We start from the raw sequence: 24,658 nt of genomic DNA, 5'->3' as shown, positions 1-24,658 counted from the left end.
ATTTGCTCGTTAAATTGGGTACTAAAGCTTGAAATTTAATGCCTATAAAAACATTGCATTTGGCTGTGTTACACCCATAGAATGCAATCATTAGTCATACTATTGTTAACCTTCGGGCTTAACTCTACTATGGAATCTACTCATTCTAATAAAAAGAAGTTAATTGGTAATTTAACAGTGAATTCATCAAAAAACGACCCTTGTTTTAACGCATATCGTCTTCATGTACTCTTTGTCACCTGAATATGAAGATCTTCGTCAAAATCCAAGACGTCTTTAAAAAATATGTGTTGTAATTGTCAAGTTTCTGTAATTATAATAGCATAAGTCAAATCATGTTGTAACCACTAGCTAACTTCTATATGGTCAAAATGCTTCATCTTAATTCCGAAGGATAAGTAAGAAAAAAAAATATCAGAATTTGAGAATCTACAATGAAGCTTAGCGTAGCGTATTATTTACAGTTTGGAGCAATTAACCGTATCAGCTAATTTATTCAATTTATCATTGAGTATTTATAATTGCTTCTGTTGTATCACAAAGAAAAATTCCTCATGGAAATCTGAAAATGTAGTTGGCGAGGCATCAGGTTGACTTTTACGTACTTTCGTAGCACGTCACTGAATCCAATCCTCAACCGGTAGGTGTGTGCGTGTGTGCGAGTTTCGGGATGCCCCCTATAGCCCACTCTCGTCTCAACGAAGGAGAGCCTGGAATTCATTGAGGTGAACCCCCAACTCATCCGGCCCTAAGGCTCAAAAGGTGTCAACTCTGAAACATTTTAACGTTCTAGAAATCATAAAACATAAAGGAAAAAATGTACAACTCTAATACATTCCATGCACTCGCTAAAATACTGAATACGTTGACTCTACACGCATAAGGCTGAGATTAAAAAGCGTATATTATTATTTTGTATTTTTAGTACCCAAAAGCCACCACTAGGGTGTCTGGCAAGGGGTGAATACACACTGGGCTAATTTTAACTCGAATATTTTTACCCTTACTGTAATCGGACAATATTATTCTGATCCCTTGTTGTTCGTGGAAAACTTTACATCTTAAATCTATCTGTTCTACCCTTAATCTTTTTAATTTTATTGCCATGATCTCGCTTACGAGGTTACGTCTATTATCAGGGTGCCTAACATGTTATATTTTACAATCATGACGATAAAATTCGTCTTAAAATTTTTCATTTGAGTAAGAATGTTGGCAAAAAATGTAAATAGGCAAGACTAGGAAAAAATGTGAAAAAACATGATTTTCTCGATAAACTGCTATGTGCCAATTATTATTACATACTCTTTCACCAAAATATTCCAGTAACATGAAAGCGAAAGTGACTCCCATGGCAAATTATCAAAATATATTTTAAACTAGCTGCACACGAGGACAACAACTTCGTCATGAATAGAAATGTTAGAGGCGTCACTTTGTAGAAGCGATTCATATCGGAAAAGAAAATACTTTGTTCATCCACCCATGTTTTATTATTCACGACCTAGGTTCTGACTTACAATATACTGATGATGACTTATGTACGCCAAAACCTAGTTCGTGCATTTCGTGCGTCGAATCAATCGTAATGGAGCTGATTAAATGAAAACACTACATACTTGACACTTGTTGGATGCCTGATTCTTGAGTGGTGAATAGTCTTCACTTCTAATAGATTCAAATGGGAGGGTGGGGGGGGATTCTATCGCGCATGCTCACGAGGAGATAGGCGCAGAAATTGGTGCACCCCCTGCCACACACGTTTTTGGTGACTTGCAGGGTATTGATGTAGATGTAGATGTACATGAAATAATGGAAACTTAGACCCGTCAATCAAGGCAGCGCCGACGACCGCCATTATCGTCACCCGACTCTCCAGGCCTCTTTCTTGTGAGCGGTCCCCTTGAAATGAACGCTTGGAGAGGACTTGGCGAGACTCGCGCTATGACCAGCGCTCTTATCCAAATGGTGAATTTCTCTTTAAGAAAACGAAGAGATACTGTAGCAATATCAGAGAAGAAATCAGCCCTCTTAGAATAGCAGACGCAGTTAATGCCGTGACTTGGCCTAGGGGCGATAAGACTAAGGGATATCAACTGCAGGTTAATTAAAAATTGACAATTTTACTCAAAAATTCAATTTAATACGACCGGTTTCAATGTATCTACATCATCATCAGGCAACAGCCATCACTCAGAGTCCAGTATATGTATGTATATATATATATATATATATATATATATATATATATATATATATATATATATATATAAAATAGCAAGTAAGTGGAGGGTAGTGGAAAAGAAGGGAAGATGGGAGAAAGGTGGAAGGCAGCATGGGTGACTGCGTATGAGAGTGGGAGAGGGGTGGGGAAGACAAAGTAACTATGTGCAAAGACCTTGAAAGACCGGAGAGAACGTCAATTTGCCAATTTTTAATTAGTCATGATATTACACCATATCACGCCCCAAGCGTCTCTTTTTAGCAACTGTAGGATTAGAGGTAGCAAAAATCTCGTTTGCCAACCACAGCATCTAGGGAATAATTAGTTTTAAGCAAATGTTAGCACTTTCACTAATCTCTTGTGTTTTGTTGTCAAATCCCTTCCCGCATGACCGCATAAGACTGCCATTTAATGAATGTAGTGCTCAAGAAACAATATTGCCTACCCTTCTGTATTGTCTCAAGCTTCTCCTTTCATCCCTCGCCCCTCTCACAGCAGTGTGTCACACTCTCATTTCCGTGACTTTAGGGGCGTAGACTATGAGTTTAATGTCCATATGATATCAGAATTTCCATATATTACTTTTAAATTACCTTGGGGTACAAAGGATTAGTTAGAAACATAATAGAAGGAAAAAATGAAGGAAAGATCCCGTAAGGAAGGGCAAGAGACAATTAAATAGGACAAATTAAGAAGGACGTAAAACAGGGAGCCTAACAGAGGGTGAGGGGATTAACGGCAAAATAGAGAAGAATGGAGGGCCGCAGTAAACCAATCCTAGGATTAAATACTGATGATGATGTCGTTTCAATTCTGCAAGACCTGTTTTGTTATGGTGGAGGCCTGTCGTATAAATGGCCATGGCTTATTTTTATACTCTTGTTCCCGTATAACTAATTTATTGGGTGAAATCATCCTTTTTTGAATTAAGTCTTCCTCCAGCATGCAAGCAAATTTGTTCATTATTTGAGTAGTGCTTTTTTACTGAACATTTTACCTTTTCCCTTCCTCTCCCATATCCTCCCTTTATCACTCAACCTTTCCACCTGCTGTTTGCACCCTCAGCCACACACCGTTTTGGTAGATCGCGGGATATTTACATGTATGTCGATGTCGATATATACGTAGCATAGAAGAAAACGGAAACCAAAAACGATATCTTCAACATAAAAAAATTCCAAACAAAAGGTCAAACACGCAGTGAAAGTGGTGTCATCGGTCGGGTCTTCACTAAAGTAGTGTCGGTCATCAGAGGGCGACCAGAGTTGATTGCCGGCTAGAGGGGACACTCATCCCACAAGAGAAAGGCGTATCTCCGAGCGAAGTGTCACCGCTTGTACAGCCGGCCTGGCTAAAGACGCGGTGGCGGAAGAGAATGGGGGGGAGGGCGAAGGAATGGTGAGGGGCTGGGAGGAGGGAGGGGAAGGGAGGGGAGGGAGAACGAGGAGAGGCGGACAGCAGTCAGGATACAAGCAATGACGCCCGCGGGGGTTTATTTTCGCTCCAGAATCGAGTTCCAAGAAAAGAAGGCGAGGGACCATTAGTTTTGGCGCCCGCCGAATACGCACAAAGGGCTTGCGGCAGCCTCCCGTGGGAAGGCAGGCGGATAGAGGGAGGCTTTGCGGGCAGATTATCCCGGCCGCCTCCGCCTCACCACGCAATTAACACGGATGATTTGTGCCTCTGGATTGATTTCTTATTAACCTTGCCATGCCATGCTGTTATTTTCACAATATTTGGATTTCAATGCTCAATCGATGACGCCGAAGAATGGAAACCAGTCACGTCATATGTTCTGCAGCGTGGTGTGTGCCTGTGCGTCCGTAACAGTTTTGTGAAATGAGTACCGATTACTATAGAAGTAATAAATATCGTGCAGCATTTACGAACGGTACTTTCATTTGAAATGTGTGGAAAAAAGAAAAATATAATTGTTACTTGACACACTAGATGATATCCAGTGCCATCGCTTGAAGAATTAAAAAAACAACGAACATCATGGTGAAAATCGACTCCGACTAAAATAATTGGGAAGGTAGCAAGAATTTTAGCAATATTTTAGCCTATTTTAAACACAAATTGAGTTCAAAACTTTCATAATAGTATTCAGAAGGATCAAAATATTTATCCGCCATGCAATAACGATCTCTTTACGATTCACTAACCCGAAGGTATATTATAAAGGTATATCTGCGTACATATATATATATATATACATAAATATATATATATATATATATATATATATATATATATATATATATATATATATATATATATACATATACATACATATATATATATATATATATGTATGTATATGTATATATACATATATATATATATCTATATATATATACATATACATACATATATATATATATATATATATATATATGTATATATATACACATATATATATGTATATATATATGTATATATATATATATGTATATACATATATATATATACATATATATATATATATATATATGTATATATATATATGTATATACATATATATATATATATATATATATATATATATATATATATATATATATATTTATATATACACACTGAGAAATCCGAGTACTTCATATTTTAAGAATACATTTTGCTATCGTTTCTACTCTTTTTCTACCTGGAAACTTGAAGATGGTACTCATAGAATGTATTATGGTATCTGGTTATGCCAGGAACAGTAGTATGAGTCACGATAACTAAATCTCATTCATTGGTCGTTCAATCTTAAGATTGGTTGACTGCAGCCCTCCATTCTAGCCTATCTGAGGCTAATTGGCTTACTTCCTGGTATTTTTTCCGATGTACTTTCTTATTTATTTTTCCCATGTCTTCCCATTTGTCCCATGTCCCATTTGTCCCATTTATCCCTTGGCCTTCCTCTTGGGACTCTTCCCTCTATTTTTCCTTCTATTATATTCTTCACGAATCCATTGTGCCTCAGGGTGTGGCCAATCCATCTGGTTCTTCTTCTCTCTATGGCGTTTCATAATGTCCGTTCTTCGTCTATTCTTATGTATACGTCTCCATTTCTTATTTTAGTCGTCCATTTGATCTTCCTTCCAGTATCCTCCTACAGCACCAGGCTTCGAAGGCTTCTAGTCTTTTGTGGTCTATGTTTCCGATGGTCCATGCTTCTGATCCATAGAGTGCCACGCTCCACAAGAATGTTTTCACGCATTGTTTCCTCGTCTGTAGTTCTATATTCTTTCAACACAACAGTTGCCATTTGATTGTGACTGCTCTCTTAGCTTGATGTCTGCATTCCCTCCCATGTGATGGTACTTCCGAAATAGGTGAAGGAATCTAATTGCTCTAATTTTTGTCCTTTCAGTTTGACTACTGTGTTCCGCTTCTCTCTTCCACATACTAGGATTTTAGTCTTCGTCTTATTTATGTTCATATTGTATCTTTATAGAACTTGATACAATACGTTTAGATACAATACAATACTTTGAAGATCCTCCTGGTTTTCTGATATCATTGCAATATCGTCAGCGAAGGGTAGGATGTTTATATATTCCCTATTGATCCTAATTCCGTTTAATCCGATGCCTTGTGCTTCTCTTATTGTCTCCTCCAGGTACATGTTGAACGATGCAGGTGAGAGGTTGGACAATCTCACCGAATCCAACTAAACCTAGGGTTCAGTAATTTATTCACGACAACTCAAGTTAATGGCCGTACAGTGAAGTTGGACCTTATAAACGGGACCTTCATAGCACAAAAACAAAGAAATAGAGTAACTCTTCGAGCAGACATGGGTGAACACTAGGCAAGCAAACAGCCTAAATAGTTTCATATCATCAAATCGCGATCTATTCAGCAAGTCCCTTTCTTATTTCTAAGCACTCTGTGCATTAAAATGATGTGGGCTTATTCTGGCACCTGATTTAATTCACGATTTCAAAATTTCCCAAAAATAACTCAATTGAAATAGCAGATTCAATAAAGAGAAACCTGTTTCATTCAATGTATTCTTAGAATACTGAGCAAATTGGTGTCGGTGAAATGTATGAATTATTCTTAAATGAATTTAACAAGACATACAGGGTTCGTCCGGAAAATAAGTGTACTGAGCTCAGGAAAAAAAATTTATTACACTTTTACATATCTTAAGCTAATATTCCTCAAAATAGGACCCTTGTGAGTCGATACACTTGTTCCAGCGGCGTTCCCATTCCTGGAACGCTCCCGCGAAGGCATCATCGGGAACCTCTCGAAGACTCGTCGTCGACCTCTTCTCTGCCCTCCACGAACATCTTGTGCCACCGAAAGATCATGTTTCTGGACATGGCTGACTCCCCGTAAGCCTGGTTAATCATACCGACAGTTTCGGTAGACGATTTCCCAAGCTTTACCGCAAATTTGATGGAATAACGCTGCTCCAAAAACTTCGGCATCGCGTTCCGTGACGTGGGTCGAGCGTGGAGGCTCGCGTTAACAGAGCTCCTCACTACACCACAGCTCAGAGCCGACTGCCTTTTTCAGCGTCGCTTGCCAACATACCCCCCTCCAATCGCAGCACGTCAGAGCGGTGCTGGGCGCGCCTGGAGCGGCGGGAAAAAATCAGTACACTTATTTTCCGGACGAACCCTGTAGTTACTTCTATGGAGAAAAGAAAATGTCTAGAATCAAACAATACGAACTTTCCAAAGTTCTCTCCCGGAAGAGCGTTTTTGGAGAGAACAAAGGGGAAGGCCGACTGGGGAAATAAAATACCTAAGATAAATTTGCTACAACTTTCGAGCTATAAAATTGAAGAATGACTTCATGTGTAGCAAAGAGAATATTGAATTCTCAGCAACTATTCCACATATTCACTATATTTTTAGCACTTAAGAATAGAAGTAAGATTAGTGTAGCAATCCAGGGATTAAAACATGACAAATATCAATTCCTTCGGATATGACTGAAGAGATGGTCATTAATACAAAAGTTAAAGTCGAGAAATTTGTAAAAATTGTGCGAACGATCAAAGTTTTTCAGGAAAATAGTAGCCGAAAAATTAAATATAAAACTTTTGAAGGCTATGTCACACAGTTAATATGCATTTAATGAGTTGAAACATTTCATACTATCCAACTACCACAAGGATGTTACGCTTATCTGATCTTCTTGACTCAAATGTTGATTTTTATTGCGATAATTTTCCCTAATTTTAGATGAAATCCATAGAAAATGTATTGAAAATTTACACCAATCCATCATAAATTACAAGTATTTCCTTTCAATTTTTTCTGTGAAATAACCTTAATCAGATGCATTACCGTAAAACTTTTAAAAGGTTCTATTTTCTCTGTTGAGCATCCATTGAATGTGTGAATTCTTACTTCCAAGTGATTTACTGTGACATTTTGTCATTGTATCGCCAATTTTACACCTTTTGTGTGATAGGGCATGTGAATATTGTTTTGTAAATTGGGAATTGTCCCATAATAATATTACAATTCATATATTGGTCAAATTAGCATTTTAAGGGCAACCTCATGGACCAAGTGAAGTTGATTGCAGGAAGAAGGAAGAGTGACACTCACCACCGGCATTGGCAGCCGACTCAGAGTGCCCTTCCGCCGGGGACGGTAGGGATCGAGGTTCCGGGGTCCAAGAACGGCCCTTGCGGAGGCCGCATACCCTAAGGGAGAGAGACGAGAGGCGGTTAGAGGCATTGCGACGATAATAATGTTATCATCTAAACTAGAATATGAAAAAAATTACTAATTATTTAATATTGATGATTTGTGGGACGCTAGGAGAAAATGGTATTTGGAGTCAAGCGTAGACTGGTGTGTAATCAACCCCTACCCTAAACCCTAGTGGTTACTTGCAGGATCCTCCGTAAATAATAGATGTTTATTTTTGCCTTCAGTTGGTGAAATAAGTAAATATATATCATAATGCAATGTTTATAATATAATTATTATATTATAAAAATATTATATGTTTCAAAATTTGTAAGGTATCAGGGAAGTGTAACAATATCATATGAAATTAAAAGAAGAAAAACACTGAAAATATAAGCAGAGATGATATCTCGTAAAAAAAGACAGTGATTTGCAGTGATAATTGCTCTTAAAGGGTATCCTAAAAATTGACGATAAAAGATTATTACACTTAGAGTGAGTTACATCTGCTTCACTGCGGCTCGATGAGAAGGTTTGATGAAATATTCAAATAATAGTAATGAAAGACGACTTATAATAAAGGACTGCAAATTCAAATAGCTGGTAATATGCACATCAGACAATTGAGTGTGACGCGGCTATACATAAGCTCTGACTTAAAATATGATGGATTACTTTAAAAATGCGTAACAATACATACACCGACTAATGCGATAAAATATTATCTTCTATAATTCATGATCAAATCAAATTTCCTCACTGCTGGTAACCTAAAAGAGCCACCATATAGTACCATCTAGGCTTCCAGGTTGTCAATGTGGACAACAAGTTTAGCCTGTTGTCTCTCAAAAAATGAAACCAATTGGAAATATTTTATCAACCAGGAAAGGACTGAACCCTATTTCATATAATAATTCCTTCACAGACATTCCCTTCAAATAAGTTTCCCTGAATATCTATTTCGTCTGCCTCTTCACTAAATGACTCATCCTTCGATAATTTCGATTTTCAGAGAATATTAACCTTGATCGCAGCAACTTACGTCTGATCTGTTCTTCCACAACCAATTTAACCACACGAATTTGTCTATTCGAGTTTTTAAACCTAGAACACCTAGAACAGCACTGAAGTTCCTCGCATCCTTTGAAGCAGACACAGAGTGAGAAATCAAAATGAAATACAAGCTCATTAACTGGATTCATTTCAATGTGAATATGCTATCAACCTTTCAACTTAGCCAAGGACTGAATAACTTCTCATTGGAGGTTTGAATACCTAGATACTACTCTCAATGTTCAAAATTGTTTGCAGAAACACAGGAAAAATGTGATATTGCAGATATTGCTTCTGCGTTACCATCAGTGTCAGATTTGAATGAGCAACGCCAAATCATGCTCAGCATATTTTTCCGTAATATAATGCCAAATATGTAAATAGGATAAATTTTCACATAAATGAGACCTTAATAAGGTCAACTTTACTCACAGTCACATAATATTGCTCGTTTTATGAATAATTTTATTCTTCCAAAATTACTACTTTGCCATTTATTTTCCGTGTAATTCTATTTCCTCGGCACACTGATATTCAATACGATCAATTTAATTCCAATGTTTAGTGAGAGAAGAGATGAGGAAGCGGAGACGAAAAATGGAAAAGATATTAGTTTGAAATTTTATCGCCCAAAAATATCCTTGCAATACTCCACACCTTGCATTTGAGCACCTAGAAATGAACTGGTAATGAAGATTTACAAAGTTAAATATAGAAGATGGAGAATATTATGCAACTCCATCGTTATTTTAACATGCAAAACTTATGTCGATATGTTAATTAACATATTAGTTCGGTCCTCAATCCACAGAGTACGGGACGATAAGAATTAGTTTACATCGATTACCAGCAACTCCGGCGTCTTGACGACCAAAGAAAACAAAAGAGACTCGATAAACACGTCCTTTAATGACTCCATGAAGTGCACATCTCCCCTGTCAAGTAATATTTGCTCTTGACCTCCCCATTTCTCGTGAATTTTCTCGGTACGGCCAAAGAACATTTCGCTGACGCTTGAAGCACCACGTAATTATCATTACATCTACAGAAGAAGGTGATGGGTGACAGCGACGCTGGGAAATTCGTTGAGGAGACGATAAGTGGAAACAAGGTCGTTTTGTTTTCCAAGACAACCTGTCCCCATTGCGTGCAAGCGAAGGGCCTCCTTACGTCCCTTGGATGTAAATTTACTTCATTCGAGTTGGACCAAATGCACAATGGCTCAGCCATTCAAGACTATTTGGGCAAAACGACGGGAGCACGGACGGTGCCACGGGTTTTCATCGGAGGTGAGTGCATTGGCGGAGCATCGGACACTATGGAACTTCACGAAGACGGACGTCTCATGAATTTGATTGGATAATTTCTAATCTTGGTTCACTTTGCGCTACACGGTGGATGACGACTATGTTAAGCTCCCGACGTTTTTATTTCCAAATTGTGGCAGTGAACGAAAGGTGTAGGATCTAAATGGCTCTTAAATATACACACTGCAAAAGAATTAACAATTATATTAACTCAAATTTAATTTTATCGGTGAAACTGTGTCTTAAAAAATAACTCCGTTATCATTTAAACATAACCTTAAATGATGACACTGAAATTCGATTCATGGACAATATATGTATAGTAACATTCAGGTTTCTGTTGCAAACATTTTTTCATTTGAACTAATTTCTGTAAAATAAGTCCTAATTTAATAAAGCTTTCGGTAATGTTTTCGTACATAGATACCCCTTTTTATCATTTCTTTTGATAATGTACATTCATCTATATTGTTTTTTTATATTTGCCGAGCGCAAAACCTATGGATTGAGCCAATAAAATATTTTATAGTCGCAGTTAAGCCCAATGGATTTCCAAAAATCATTTCTGAGCTTTGAAAGCTTGGATTTGAATATACTACAGACATCGTGTAATGAGACTCCATAGCAACATGCATTTCGACTCTGGTGGTGTTCATATAACGAAATAATTAGCATGGTTAACTCTCATATAAAATGGAGAATATTATAGTCATGTATAGTTGAACAAGCAGTCAAACTAATATTAAAGTAAGAAATATAATTTCAAACTTTTATTGAAGACTCCATTGCTGATAACTAATACATTTTAGTTTTATAATTTGGCTAGTAAAGAATATTCGTGCTCTTAAAAATGTCTGAATTACACGAAAAAATAATATATATATATATATATATATATATATATAATATATACATATGATATATTTATATAATTAAATGTGAATGCATGCATAATAATATATAATAATAATATAATAATATACATGCATAATAATGTATTAATTCAATTTTTGAATGATCATGAAGACCAAGAAGAACAATTCGATTTTGAATGTCTTGCAGTTCTGGAAATATTATGGATAGAATAATTTTAACCTTTAAACATTCAATCCAACCATTCTGGCAGCATTTGATTTATTTTAAATTCGTATCCCGGAATAAAACGAGGAAAGAAAAATATCCGCTATTGAAAACAATGGATAGTTTTAGATTAATATTTGTCGTATCTTCAGTATGTGAACCTTTCTAAAGAGATAGACGTTTTTAAAAGCACGTGTATCGCTTCAATAACTCCTAAGAAAATTTAAGAGAAGGTACTCGTAGCATCGGAAAAGTTTTGCTTTTAATAAGCTATGCCTCTCAATAAACTGCAAGTTTCAGCTTCCTGAAATAGCCATGACTTTGTTTCATTGCCATAACCGATTAAAACAAAATGACTTTTGATTATTTAAGAGACTTGAAAAAAATGAATTTGGTGCGGTAATTAAATATTTATATTCAAAAGGCCTAACATCGGAAGAGATCAAAGCCGAGTTGAATGGAGTTCACGGTTCATCCGATCCAGTGTTTCCGTCTGTTTACAATTGGGTAAATAACTTTAAACGTGACCATACGACCAAAAAAAATGATGAACATCGTTCGGGACATTCAGTGGAAATGACTTACTCCAAAACGATTGACAAAATCCACGACATGGTTGTCGTGTGATCGACGAATTAAAATTCATGAAATAGTTAAGGTCACAGGCATTTCACAAGGTATAATGTTTTCAGTTTTTCACGCCAGAAAAATTATGCTTGGAAGAAATCTCAGCAAGATGGGTGTAACGTTTGCTCTCAGTGTAGAATCAACTCAATCGCGTAGTCGATTCGGTTCGGCGCTTTTTCGTCGCAATACTGACGAGTTTCCTCATCGATGCATAGCTATGAAGGAAACATGGGCACAATACTTGACAGTTAATATTGGATTGATGTCTCGGTCGAATACAATGACTGCAATTGAAAATATTTTCAAACTCTCCTCCTCTCCTCAGTGCTGCCCCCAAATGAAAGAAAATCACGTCGCGAAATTCGAGCAATTTTCAACTCGTTGCTGTTGACTGCTCACTCACACCCCAGACACTCCTGCAGGCCTAACTTTCACGAAATGCAAATTATGCCACTAGCTGCTCTTTCTGTATGCAATCTACATAATATTATTTATTAAATATAGCATGCGTGTATACGAACAAAATCTAAAAATCCATCATCATGATACGCGTACTAATTTTGACAATTTGGCAAGATCGTCTAATTTGAGTAGTGAGGGACCATACAACTAAGGAGCCAAATTTTTTAACATACTTCCTCCAATTTGAAAGCATTCTCTTCAAGTACTTACACGCGTTATCTTGAAGCATACTTGATCATTAAACATTTGTACTCTTTTGATGAATTTTGTGCATTATGCATAGAAAAGTCTAAAATGTTGTTTTGGTAAATAACCCTATTTTTGTAAATAAGCTTATTTTCCATACGATTTATACCATAAAATTGATGTGCATTTATTGTTTTATCACAAAACCAGCAAAAAAAGGGTTGAGATAACGGTTTTTCCGTTATCGCAACCCTTGCTTACTCGTTCTCGACGAATATTTTCAAAATTTTTCCCGACATTACCATGCCTACCCATTCAAGTCATCGATTCTGTCATACGTATGCTACCACGGAGAATATTTATTTTATTTTTTATTTATTTTTATGTGAGACAGGGGTAAGAATTTCCCCCGCAGAAGTTGAAAAAAAATCATTATGACGGAAAATATTCTAATATGGTCATATAAAATTTGTTGCTGCCTCTTCAACAAATTGCCTCCACCCTAGCTACACTTGGGAGATATACGATACATGGTCTAATGCTCCCTTTAATTCGAACCGGTAGTTCATTTTTATTTCATTAGGGTAGGTTAGTTACTAAAAATCCTTCGCTGACACACTCTTCCGTTCTTCAACTTACTCAGAGGAAGCCTCTTCTGGTTTATAACGATGTCGTATAAATGATTCGCTTAATTAGCGAGAGTGTAGCAAAGGCGGGGGAGGGGGCTACTCTTCTAAGTACGTACATCAACTCGCCTGCATTAATGCTTGTTAGTGGCACAAAAACCCCGGGGAAACCGCGATACCGAAAGTTCCTGGAAGAATATTCCAGAGACGAAACTGAAAGATCAAAAGAGAGCTAGCTACTTCACACACAAATCGATACGTGAACAGCTAGGCGCGGTGATGTTGAAATGTGTTATTACCCCCAATCGTACTACAGTAGGTGAGTTCATGCGAATAATATTAGAGAGATTAAGTGTAAAACAGATAGATTCAACTACAGATAGATTTAACACGAAATTTGTTCCACCAATAAGGGATCATAAAAACATTGTCCGACCGTGATAGGGTCATTATTTGGGTCAACATTAGTTTAAGTGTGTATTCACCCCCTGCCACACACCCTAGCGGTGGCTTTCAGGGTACTATTAAGTACAAAAAATGCAGGAGACGAGATAAGGCAGTGAAATAAGCTGTGAGTGCTTTCCAAGAAATTATTACGAAGAACTCGGTGCCTCCTTCAAACCTTACCAGAAAAGAATTTTCATTTCCATATTTCCCTGCAAGCGGCCATTTCAAGAGGAACCCTTTTCATCTCCTATTCAGTTATATTGACGAAAACGCAAAAGAGTAAAGCTCTGGGAATCAAAGTTTCTCGTACAGTCCTAAATTTTTGTTTATCTTAAGCGGTTGATACCGCTTTTTCCATTTTGAGGTAACATTTTGAAGGGCAGAGATGAACGGAACTCCTTTGACTCCCGGTATGGCAATGCAAGCTTCAATATGTGGTTCCGAATCGTAAAAAACACGATGATAGATTCTAATTTACATTTTCTCTGCGGCAGAGAGCCATCAAACCTATTGCCTTCTCTCAAGCAAAAACAATTTTTAGAAGCCCTCTTGTTCGAATAAACGCCAAGATGCCAACGTATGACTATCCTAAAGGCAGAGGAGCCTTGGAGAAAACGAAAAAAGGAAAACTAAGAGTAATAGCATCACCTTGTTCAAAGCATTGGTGCAGATACAATTATTGGATCTGAAAGCTGGTTATCCACTGAAATCACCGACGGTGAAACTTTCCAAAAATCCTTTTCCGGTTACAAAAAATGAGAAGAGCAAACAAAAAAGGAATCGGTGTCTTTGGTGCAGTGGACAACTCTTCCGTTAGTAGAGCTCAGGTAATTCCCGATAATGGTTTGGAGAGTATTTGGTTTGAAATCAAAAGCCCTGGATCCAAAAGAATTCACGCATGCCCATTGTACAGGCCACCAGATGACAAAGATAATTCTATACTAGAACTAGACCAGCAAATCAAAACTTTCTTATGCCAACATAAGGATAGAGGCATTATTATCACCGAGGATTTCAATGTCTCATCTATTGTTTGGAGCAGATATAGTTTAGAAACAGTGGATTAATTCAAAGATACTTGCAAATCGCTACTATATTTCTTTAAGGTGAACTCAATACATCGAGTTCCCACTTCACTAGGGGTGATAAACTTCTTGATTTTTTATCATCAAAAATTCGTTGAGTCGAAGTGTGAGGATATGGAAAGTTAGCAGAGGAAGGGTGAAATTGCTGCGCTGTGCAGCAAAGTTAAATCTTTATCGGGAAGTAAGAAAAGAAGATCTATGCTGACAGAGACAAGGCGGGTACAATAATAGTTGACGCAGGAAAGATCCAAGAGAGATGGAAAGAATATATGGAAGAACTGTATAGTAAAGAACTTAGACCAACAAAGTTAGACATAGAAAAGGAGCATGACGTAGAGGAAGATAGCTTAGGTCCAGGCATACTCGACAATGGGATAGAAAGGACATTAAGGGAGATGAAACTAAATAAGGCCGTGGGTGTGGATAACAATCCTGCGGAACTACTGAAATGTTTAGGAAAATGTGGGAGGAAGAGGCTATATAGGCTGATTTGTAGTATTTATGAGGAAGGAATCTGGCCGGAAGACTTTGTTAGATCAGTTTTAGTTCCTATTCCGAAAAAGGTAAAGCCTACGTCATGTGAGGACTACATGACAATAATTTTGATATCCCACGCAGCTAAAGTTGTTCTTAGGATCATAAACGAAAGGATAGAGAGTAGGGTAAATGATTATTCAGGGGATGACCAGTTTGGGTTTAGGAAGGGGAGAGGTACGCGTGATACCATTGCAGTAATGAGATTATTAATCGAGAGGAATATAGAATACAACCCGGAGGTATTTGCCTGTTTCGTAGATTTCGAAAAAGCGTTTTATAGAGTGAATTAGGAAAAACTGATGAGTATATTGCATAAAATAGGAATAGATTGGAGGGACAATCCTTACTCAACGTCCCTGTCATCAACTTGATGTTAAGAAAAGACTCGTGTAAACTTTGATATCGAACGTAGTTATGTACGGCGCGGAAACTTGGTCACTGAAGCAGAAGGATGGGCGTAGATTGGAGGCTTTTGAAATGTTGGTGTGGATGGGGAAGGTGAAATGGACCGAAAGAAAAACAAATGAGGAATTGTGGTGGGTGAGGAGAGGATATACTGGTAGAGATCATTAGAAGGCAGAAAAATGGATGAAGGGCGTATTGATCGGCAGTGGGATGTGGAAGTATTTAATAGAGGGAATGATGTTCGGCAAACGTGGAAAGGTAAGTAGCAGGATAGGGATGTTGGACGGGATGAAGGTGGGAAGGAAGTACTGAGAGATGAAGAGGGACTTGATTTAGAGTAGGTTGCTGGATTGTGTTTTCTTAAGAGTCACAAAATATTTATTTGGTAGTTTTATCCATTTAAAAACTACCTTAACTAGTAGAATACTTAATAATATTTATAGAACTGGCGTCGTAAATCATTTTGTACTTAGAAATCATATATAACTCGTCCCTTGTGGATCACAAGGTCCCCAGAGATTATGAAATGACCATAGCAACAGCTATATTTAAAAGCTGAGTTAGAGAGGAACCGAGCAATTACAGACCTATTTCTGTCGCTGCCATATCATGTGAGGCCAGGGAACATATAATTGTTACTTAGATAACGAGACACCTTGATAGCCAAGGGTTATTGATGGAAACCAACGCGGTCTCCGAAAGTATAAAACCAGTGAGTCAAAACAATCGTTTTTTTTATTATTTTCTTTTTTAAAAGTGGGTCGCGGTATTCCAGGGGTAGAGCGTTGGACTACTGACCAGAGGGTCAGGGTTTGAACCTACGGCAAGCCTCTCCGGGCACCTGCAGCTTCCCCCAATCTATGTGAATTTTCGGGTACCAGATCTTCATGGGAAACCATAACCGGCACAGATGAAAGGATCTGGCCCCCGTACCCTGATGTGTGAATTTCACACGCCGTCGGGCTTAGTACTAGGTTGGTACCATCACCTACCAAACCGACCTTCGGGTTGATTACTGTGTTTATTTTCATTTCGGGAGAGGGTGATTACCGCTCTATCGGCCGTCTCGCTTCCGGCAACAATAGCGACCTGGAACCCACAGGGTTGACACATTGACGCTTTCACCTTATAGGTCGATAAGAGTTGTCCGAATATCCTGGTTTTACAGGGTTCCAGGGAGAATATCTAGAAATGAAATCCACCAATGGAGCTAGAATACAATCCATTATGCTATTTATGGTAACTGCAGGGAGTGTGACACTTAATACGGGTCCTTGAGATATTACCTTTTAGTAGTCTGAAAAAACGGCGGGGTTAACAAATGCTTATAAAAATAACCAGATTGCCTTTAAATTCCCACGCTTTTGTTTCTCTAAAAATCTTGCTTTACTCAGCGCGAAAACCGTGGCCATCTCGTTGTCGTTTCCATAGCGTCTTCGCCTTACATGGAGACGGATCGCCTATAGAAACCCACTGTTTCACTCTTCCTTTAGCATGCTTTCTCAATATCAAAGACTACAGCTGTGATATGGTGTAACAAAAAACGTTTCCCGGATGAAGTTGATCGCGCGATCAAGATCAACTCTGCCGAAACCTTCACAGAACGTCAGAGAGAGTTTTCCGGTGCTCAAGAAATCCAACAAGTTAGCGGTTCCCCTTCCTCTGCATCACCTTTTATGATTTGCTCACCAGGGAGATTGGGCGATATTTAAGAGGGGTAAGTTGTTTGGTTTAGGAAGTGGAACGACAATTGATTCCCTCCAAGCGTCAGGGAGAGTTCTCAAGGAGTGATCATGGCTTTTTGATAGTGCGTAGCATATCCACGAAGCCAGATTATGGTATTCTCAAGGAAAGCTCTATGCAACTGGACTTGCGTCTTTGGTATCTTCGATGAAGCGTACCCAAGGAGAAGGTTTCAGGCAGCAGTGGTGGTTTGTTCGGAGATATGGATGCATATTCTTTCCGCGTGAGGTTTGCCGTCGATAGACATTGGGTCCTAGTTTGCTGTGTCATAAATTTGGGCAATATCCTCTCCAAATAACTCGGGTATGTCAGATGGAGACTTACTAATTGGGCAACTTGTTTTTAGAATACAAGAACTGATCTGCGGGAACCCGATGTTAATTTAATTCTCTCCTAAGCATTTGGACATATGCCACCTATGACATCTTTTTTTCTTCCTTTATTGCTCGTCGAGATTTTTATCTCAATCTTCGAAAGGCTGCCAAATTTGTTGAGCTGGGATACTTTTTGAATATATGTAACGCCCCTTTGCGTTTCCGAATCGCTTCGATACATCTTTGAAGCCATCAGGGAACTGGGGGTCGGGGGACGATACTTTAATTTAGAAAAAAAGGAAATAAATGAGTTTCGAGCGATGATTAAACACTTCCTTTTAAAAGAATTAACATCAAAAGATATTAAAGTCGAGTTGGGTGAATTTTATGGTAAATCTGCTCTTGTGTTTGCGACTGTTTACAATTGGGAAAATGAATTTAAACGTGACCATACGGCCACAAAAGTGATGAAAGTCATTCGGGAGGTCCATTGGAAGTGACTTACTCAAAAACGATCGACAAAATCCACGACATGGTTTTGAATGATCGACGAATCAAAGTTAGCGAAATAGTTGAGGTTGCAGGTGTATAGCAAAGTGCAATACTTAAAATTGCACGCACACGAAAAATTGAGTTTGAAAATGATCTCGGCAAGATGGGCGACGTGCTTGCTCTCATTGGAGAATAAACGCATTCGTGTGGTTAATTCGGAGGCTGGTTTGACAATTTTTCGCCGCAATCTGGAGAGTTTCTGTGTTGATACATAACTGCGAATGAAACAAGGATACAGCCCTACATTTCAGAGACAAAGGAACAGTGATAAGGTCGGTTTCTAAAGGCCATCTGTCTCAAAATAAGGCAAACACGGTGTATGGTGACGACAAGGTGATGGCAAAGATTTTCTGGTATGCACGCGGAGTATTACCCGCCAAAAGGAGAAACGATCAATGGAGAGTATAAAGCGTCGGAATTGCACCGGTTGAGCAAAGAAATCAAAGAAAAAAAACGCCCCAATTTAGCAAAGAAGATAAATTCTCTTACCTCAACACAATTCACAGATTGCACAGCTTTATTGCAAACGTAATTAGGGAATTAAATTTTAAATTATTTCATCAGCCATCGTATTTACCATATTTGGCCCCCCAGTGACCATACTTTTATTTCAAATCTTGAAAAAATGGCTGGGCTTAAAAAGATTCACCGTTAGTGAGAAGGACCAACTCCAACACAGTTGCCTATTTTTAGGACCTTCCGAATTCCAACTATTTGGACGGCTTAAAAAAGTTGAAGGAAAGTAGGGAAAATTATATCGAACTAAAAGGAAATTATGTTGAAAAATTATCAAATATCTACCCAAAATACTTTATTTTTTTATTTTTTCCAAAGAATTTTTTGGGCGTTCCACGTGTTCATTCGCGTCATTTACTTACTTATTTTCAATGAAGGCGCGGCAAGTATTATTTTACAATTTACACATTTGACGCGAGCGCGCCTTTGTGATGCGGACTCAAATGTTACTACTTGCAGCATATGGGCGGGGATTTGACTTAACTATGCGGAAAAACGAAAGCCTTTCGCGAAGACGTTTTTAAGGCTTAAGTTAAGAAGCTCAAGTCTACGTCCGGCTTCAGTTTTTTGTTGTCTAGAGCAGGCGACATGGAATCCGTATTTTTGTACCACGCTGCGGCAACAATGAAGAAACAATGGAAGACTCACGGCCGCGCCACCCGCGGTTTTAGCCCCCCTCGCCCTGTCGCCCCCTCCTCCCAACCCCAAGCACGTCCAGACGGCGGCGCTACCCCCTTGGAAAGTCGCCACGCGGACGGAGTCGTCACCAACATTCATTTTCCTCCACTCCCTAATTCGCAAATTAATTAAAGCAAAACGGTTCTTTAGACCAATCCGTTTTTAGAGTTTATCTCTCGAGAAAACGAACATATTCGAACCCTTGGCGAGGCAATAATTGAACGAGCTGAAGAGAGCCGTTTGTTGACACTCATTAATGACACCAGTGATGGCTGTGCTTCTAAATCTGACCCAAGGGCGGATCCCCGTCTGACCTAAAATTTCAATTTGGCCACTTCCAACCGCGTTATTAAAAGGCTCGCCGCGGGAATTAAGCCAAATGACACACTTGGGGGGATCTTGGGCGCTTCAAGTATTATATATTTTCAGAAATAGCCACTTTTACTTAAATAGTCTGCGAGAGAGATTATAGACGCGCTATAACGAAAGCGGAAAATTTCATCCGAAGTTTTCCTGCGCTCTTGAGGGAGCCAGGTGAAGCGGCCACGAATCGCCTCGCCATCGACGTACGCGTGCAATCAAAGCGCATCCGCTGCTCGCGCACAGCGGAAGTGACGCGCATCGAGTCGCCGTGCGAGGACACACCACGCACACCCTACTCATATAGTGCGCGCCGGAGGACTGTCCTTATTCATTTATTGATATACCCTGCAAGCCACCGCTAGGGTGTGTGGCAGGGTTAAGATACACACCAGAATAATGTTACCAAAACATGACCCTATCGCGGTCGGACCATGTTATTAAGATCCCCTATCTTTCGTGGAAAAAATGATATCTTAAATCTATCTGTCCCACAATCTCTCTAACTTTATTAGCTTGATATCTCCTACCGTATTACGATAGGGTTAATAATACATTTTCTACATCTTGCTAAAGAGACATTCTTCTAATTTATGCAAGAGCCTCAATCTGTAATTCAACCTTCGTTCCGTGAGTGATTCTCAGTCCAGCTGCTCTAATATTTTGGATACGCTGCTAAGTTTATCATGACAACGTTTTACAAATCTAGCTCCTCTACGCTGCACGCGATCCTATTCGGCAATTAATACAACTTGGTGAGGATCCCATATACTTGCAGCATATTCTAAGTAAGGAGGCCTAACCATTGACAGATAACATTTCTCTTTGACCTATTTATCACATTTACCTAATAATTTTCTAATAAATCCTTATTTTTGTTAGCTTGTCCACATATGTATGTGTGTCCACATGTATGTGTTTCACCCAGGAGAGATCGTGAGTGAGAGTGACGCCTAGGTATTTAATTGAGTCTACACATTCCATTTCGGTGTTCCCAATGCATTAGGCGTTCGAGGGGGAATTGCTCTTCTTCCAAAAATTTATCGCTACATACTTTTTTAAGTTTAATTTTAATTGCCAAGTGTCACCTTAGCGTTGTATAGCATTAAGGTCATCTGATAAAATAGCTGTGTCCTCAGGATCACAAATATCACGGTAAACCACTGCATCGTCGGACAATTAAACGTATCTTACTAGTGACTACGGAGTCAAAGTCGTTAATGTGAAGAAGGAATAATGGAGGTCCGATAACACTTCCCTGGGGAACACCTGAAGTAACTGCTGCTGCATTTGAGAAAACTCCATCTATCACTATTCCTTGTACGAGAGCATTCAAAAAGTCTTTAATCCAACCACGGGTATTTTTTATCTATGCCATATGTCACATGTTGTTCCGCTCTCGACGACCGCACGACTACTTGAATTGAGAACCTATGAAGGAGTGAAGTGCTGGTGTTAATTGGTTTTGTTCATCATTCCGTATCTTTGTTATTTCCACTAACGCTGCAATCTTAACAAACGGGTTCCCATCATCATCAGGGGATCACATAATGATGATGCAACTATCAGTACGGCACCTCTTACATTTTATTGACGACCTTACCATTGAACCCAATGTCTAAACGCGCACTTTGGGCCGAGTGTTGGATTCATCTCTGGGTGCGGTCATTGCAATTTCCTTGATTGAAAGCTTCATTAAGCGATTCTAAGGGATGCTTATCATGCCTACCTAGAAAATATTCTTCTATACCTGTTTAGGGATGAAATATGAGATGTGCGTGCTTTGATTATCTAGGCGGAGAACACCGAAATTATTATTAAAATTCCACCTTAAATTTTCGTATAAAGAGTTAAAATGGAGTAGTTCACGGTGTGAATAATTAAAAAAAAATGGTCTTCGTCATCATTGGCAATGATGTTGTCGTTCAGGTGCCTGTCTCCAACATTTTAAACTGATTTTCTAACGTTGGACAAAAAAAAAATTGCATGCCTCAATAAATTTTGCGATCTAATGGAGAAGACCTAAGGTAGATCTTGAATATGTAGGGAATACACCGGTGCTTGGTAATTTATTCCTTCTTTACATTCATCAAATTAACTCTGTGGTTAATAGAAATATACGTTTATTAGCCGATAGTGGAGTAGTTTATAGAATCATCCAAATCCCTTGGGATAGAGGAGTTTTGGCAAATGATCTTAATGCTATACAACACTGGTGCGACATTTGGAAATTAGAATAAACTGAAAAAGGTGATTAGCGGTGAATTATTGGAATAAGAGCAATTCCCTCCCCAACGTTCACTGCATCGAAAAACCGAAATGAAATGTGTAGACTCAAATGAAAACTTAGGAGTTCCATGAAATTGCATGACCTCTCCTAGGTGTAACACATACAGGGAATACGTAGACAAGCTAACAAAAATTAAGGTTTTGTTAGAAGGGCATTGGGTGAATGTGATGAAAATGTCAAAGAGAAATGTAACCTGACGTTGGCTAGGCCTCATTTAAAATGTGCTGCAAGCATGTGGGATCCTCACGAAGTTGAATTAATTGCCAAATTGGATCGCGTGCAGCGTAGAGGAGCTAGATTAGTAAAACTTAGTCATGATAAACTGAGTAGCGTATCAATATTGTTTGAGAAACCACATGTAGATTGGGAATCACTCACGGGGCGACGGTTAAATTACCGATTAAATCTCTTGCATAAATTGGAAGGATGTCTCTTTAGCTTGATGCAGAAAATGTATTACTATCCCCATCTAACTACGGTAGGCGGGATCATGCCTATAAAATAAAGAGATTAAGTATTAAATGTGTAGATATTTTATTACTATGTACGAGGGTCATCCGGAAAGTAGTACCCGTTCGTGCCGCATGAAGTGCTGACGACGCGAGTAGCCGCTGGACGAGGTCAGATAGCTTCAGTGGCTTGTCTGCCTTCTCTGAGCCAAGTTGCGTGACGCTAGCATTGCCTGTGTTGTTTCTGTGATTGTTTACAATGTTTAAAAAAATTGAGAACGCCGCCAGTTGTGAAGTGAGGGCAGTGATTAAATTCCTCAATGCAAGAAACGTTCGCCCATGTGATATTCATCGCCAATTAAAGGAGGTGTATGGAGACAATGTAATGGACGAGTCGTCTGTTCGGCGGTGGTGTCGCAACTTCAACATGGGGAGGGGGAACACACACGACGATGAGCGTTCGGAGAGACCGTCTGTCATTACAGACCAACTGGTGAGCTCAGTTGACGAATTCGTGAGGAACGATCGGCGCGTCACAATTGATGACATCTGTGAGCATTTTCCCAATGTTTCTCGAACAATTGTTCATGAAATTGTTAAACACCATCTGCATTATGCAAAAATTTGTGCAAGATGGGTCCCTCGCGTATCTCAATGAGCTGGCGGCGAAGGACTATGCAGCAGGAATACAGAAACTTGTCACACGTTATGACAAATGCCTTAATTTGCTTGGAGATTATGTTGAGAAGTAGTTTAAAGTATCCTCTTTCAAATAAAATTTTTTATGTTTGTTAATATTTACTTTTGTGTCTTTATTTCACGAACGGGTACTACTTTCCGGATGACCCTCGTAAGTTACCGCGAAACAAATACATTTCAGATATATTATTCCATGAACAATATCTTTTTTTTATGTTTTTTTTATTTTTTGGACCCATTTGACCAATGACTTCCTGGGTCCACTTTTTATTTTACTTCAGAGTAAATTGGGGATTCCTCTGAATCTTAGTTCCCTTTTTCCAAGAACATTAGCTAAATAATAAAGAATTTTACATGAGCAGTAAGTACAGTATGCCCATGAACAATAAGGGGTCTTGATAGCATCGCCCCAATAGCAGAACTGGGAGGGAGAAGTATTTTGTGTCAAGAATAGTCTGGTGTGTAATCAACCCTTGCCACCCACTCTAGCGGTGGCTAGCAGGGTATTGTATAAATAAATAAAATTAAAAATTTGTCTAGCACCACGATACTCGCTTATTTGAGGGAGAAGTTAGCAGTCAGTTCTGCTGGGACAGATGTCCACTTCCCAACTCGCACAACTTCTCACCAGGGTTGATCGTAGGGGTGCAAATAATACGTAGACCGTGAGAGCGTCCAATAGGATTATCTGGGGATGAGGGAGAGAGCAATCGACCAAGGGCCCGGTCGATGGGGACGCGGGAGAGTCAGGAGGAATGTCTCGCGATGAGCTAGGGCCCACTGGGCAACGAAGAACGTGGGTGAGGTAGATCCGAAGGAAAAGCACGAACGAGGGGCCCGGCCCTCACCACTCCCAGCTAGGCTATCAGGGAAAACTGATTGCTTCCTACTCATTTCTGCTTTGTTTCATAGTTAAACGAGAGAATAGCGGGTCATTCCATTAAAACAGATTTGGTCAACCCATCTTGCTGTCGTGATTGAGTTCTCGGTCACTCTCCGACCGCGGACGTACGCAAATGAAACACGGCGGAAGATGAGATTATGAACCGCGGTCGCGCCGCTCCCGAGGTCGAGCGACGTCACTACACCTCCCCTGGATTGCGGCAACAAGGTCACGGGTGTGTGCGGAGGGCTCGACTGCTTACCACGTGCGGATGGACGTAATGACTCGAAAACTCGCTATATATATATATATATATATATATATATATATATATATATATATTTATATATATATATATATATATATATATATATAATATATATATATATTAAATATATATCATATATTACATATTTTATATATATATACTGATTTTTTCCCGCCGCTCCAGGCGCGCCCAGCACCGCTCTGACGGGCTGCGATTGGA

The 24,658-nt window shown here is 39.0% G+C and overlaps 2 protein-coding genes across 2 annotated transcripts in view; one reads left to right on the top strand and one right to left on the bottom strand.

The window, feature by feature from the left end:
* The window catches only part of LOC139687423 (octopamine receptor beta-2R-like), a 192,207-nt gene that overhangs the window by 82,745 nt on the left and 84,804 nt on the right, over positions 1–24,658 (bottom strand). Inside the window, exon 2 of the mRNA XM_071584553.1 lies at positions 7,786–7,883. The gene's annotated coding sequence lies outside the window, so the exon portion shown is untranslated. The remainder of the gene's footprint in view (positions 1–7,785; positions 7,884–24,658) is intronic.
* On the top strand, positions 9,983–10,288 carry LOC139687551 (uncharacterized). Its single transcript, XM_071584763.1, has one exon. It carries the CDS (start codon positions 9,983–9,985, stop codon positions 10,286–10,288), a length of 306 nt encoding a protein of 101 aa, XP_071440864.1.

This window comes from Hetaerina americana, unplaced genomic scaffold (assembly GCF_022747635.1).
Source record: "Hetaerina americana unplaced genomic scaffold, ioHetAmer1.1.p SCAF_2, whole genome shotgun sequence".
Lineage (NCBI taxonomy): Eukaryota > Metazoa > Arthropoda > Insecta > Odonata > Calopterygidae > Hetaerina > Hetaerina americana.
This window is presented reverse-complemented; position numbering and strand designations above follow the sequence as displayed.

Excerpts from the sequence above, each read along its gene's own strand:
- LOC139687551 (XM_071584763.1), top strand. The coding sequence starts at position 9,983 with ATGGGTGACAGCGACGCTGGGAAATTCGTTGAGGAGACGATAAGTGGA.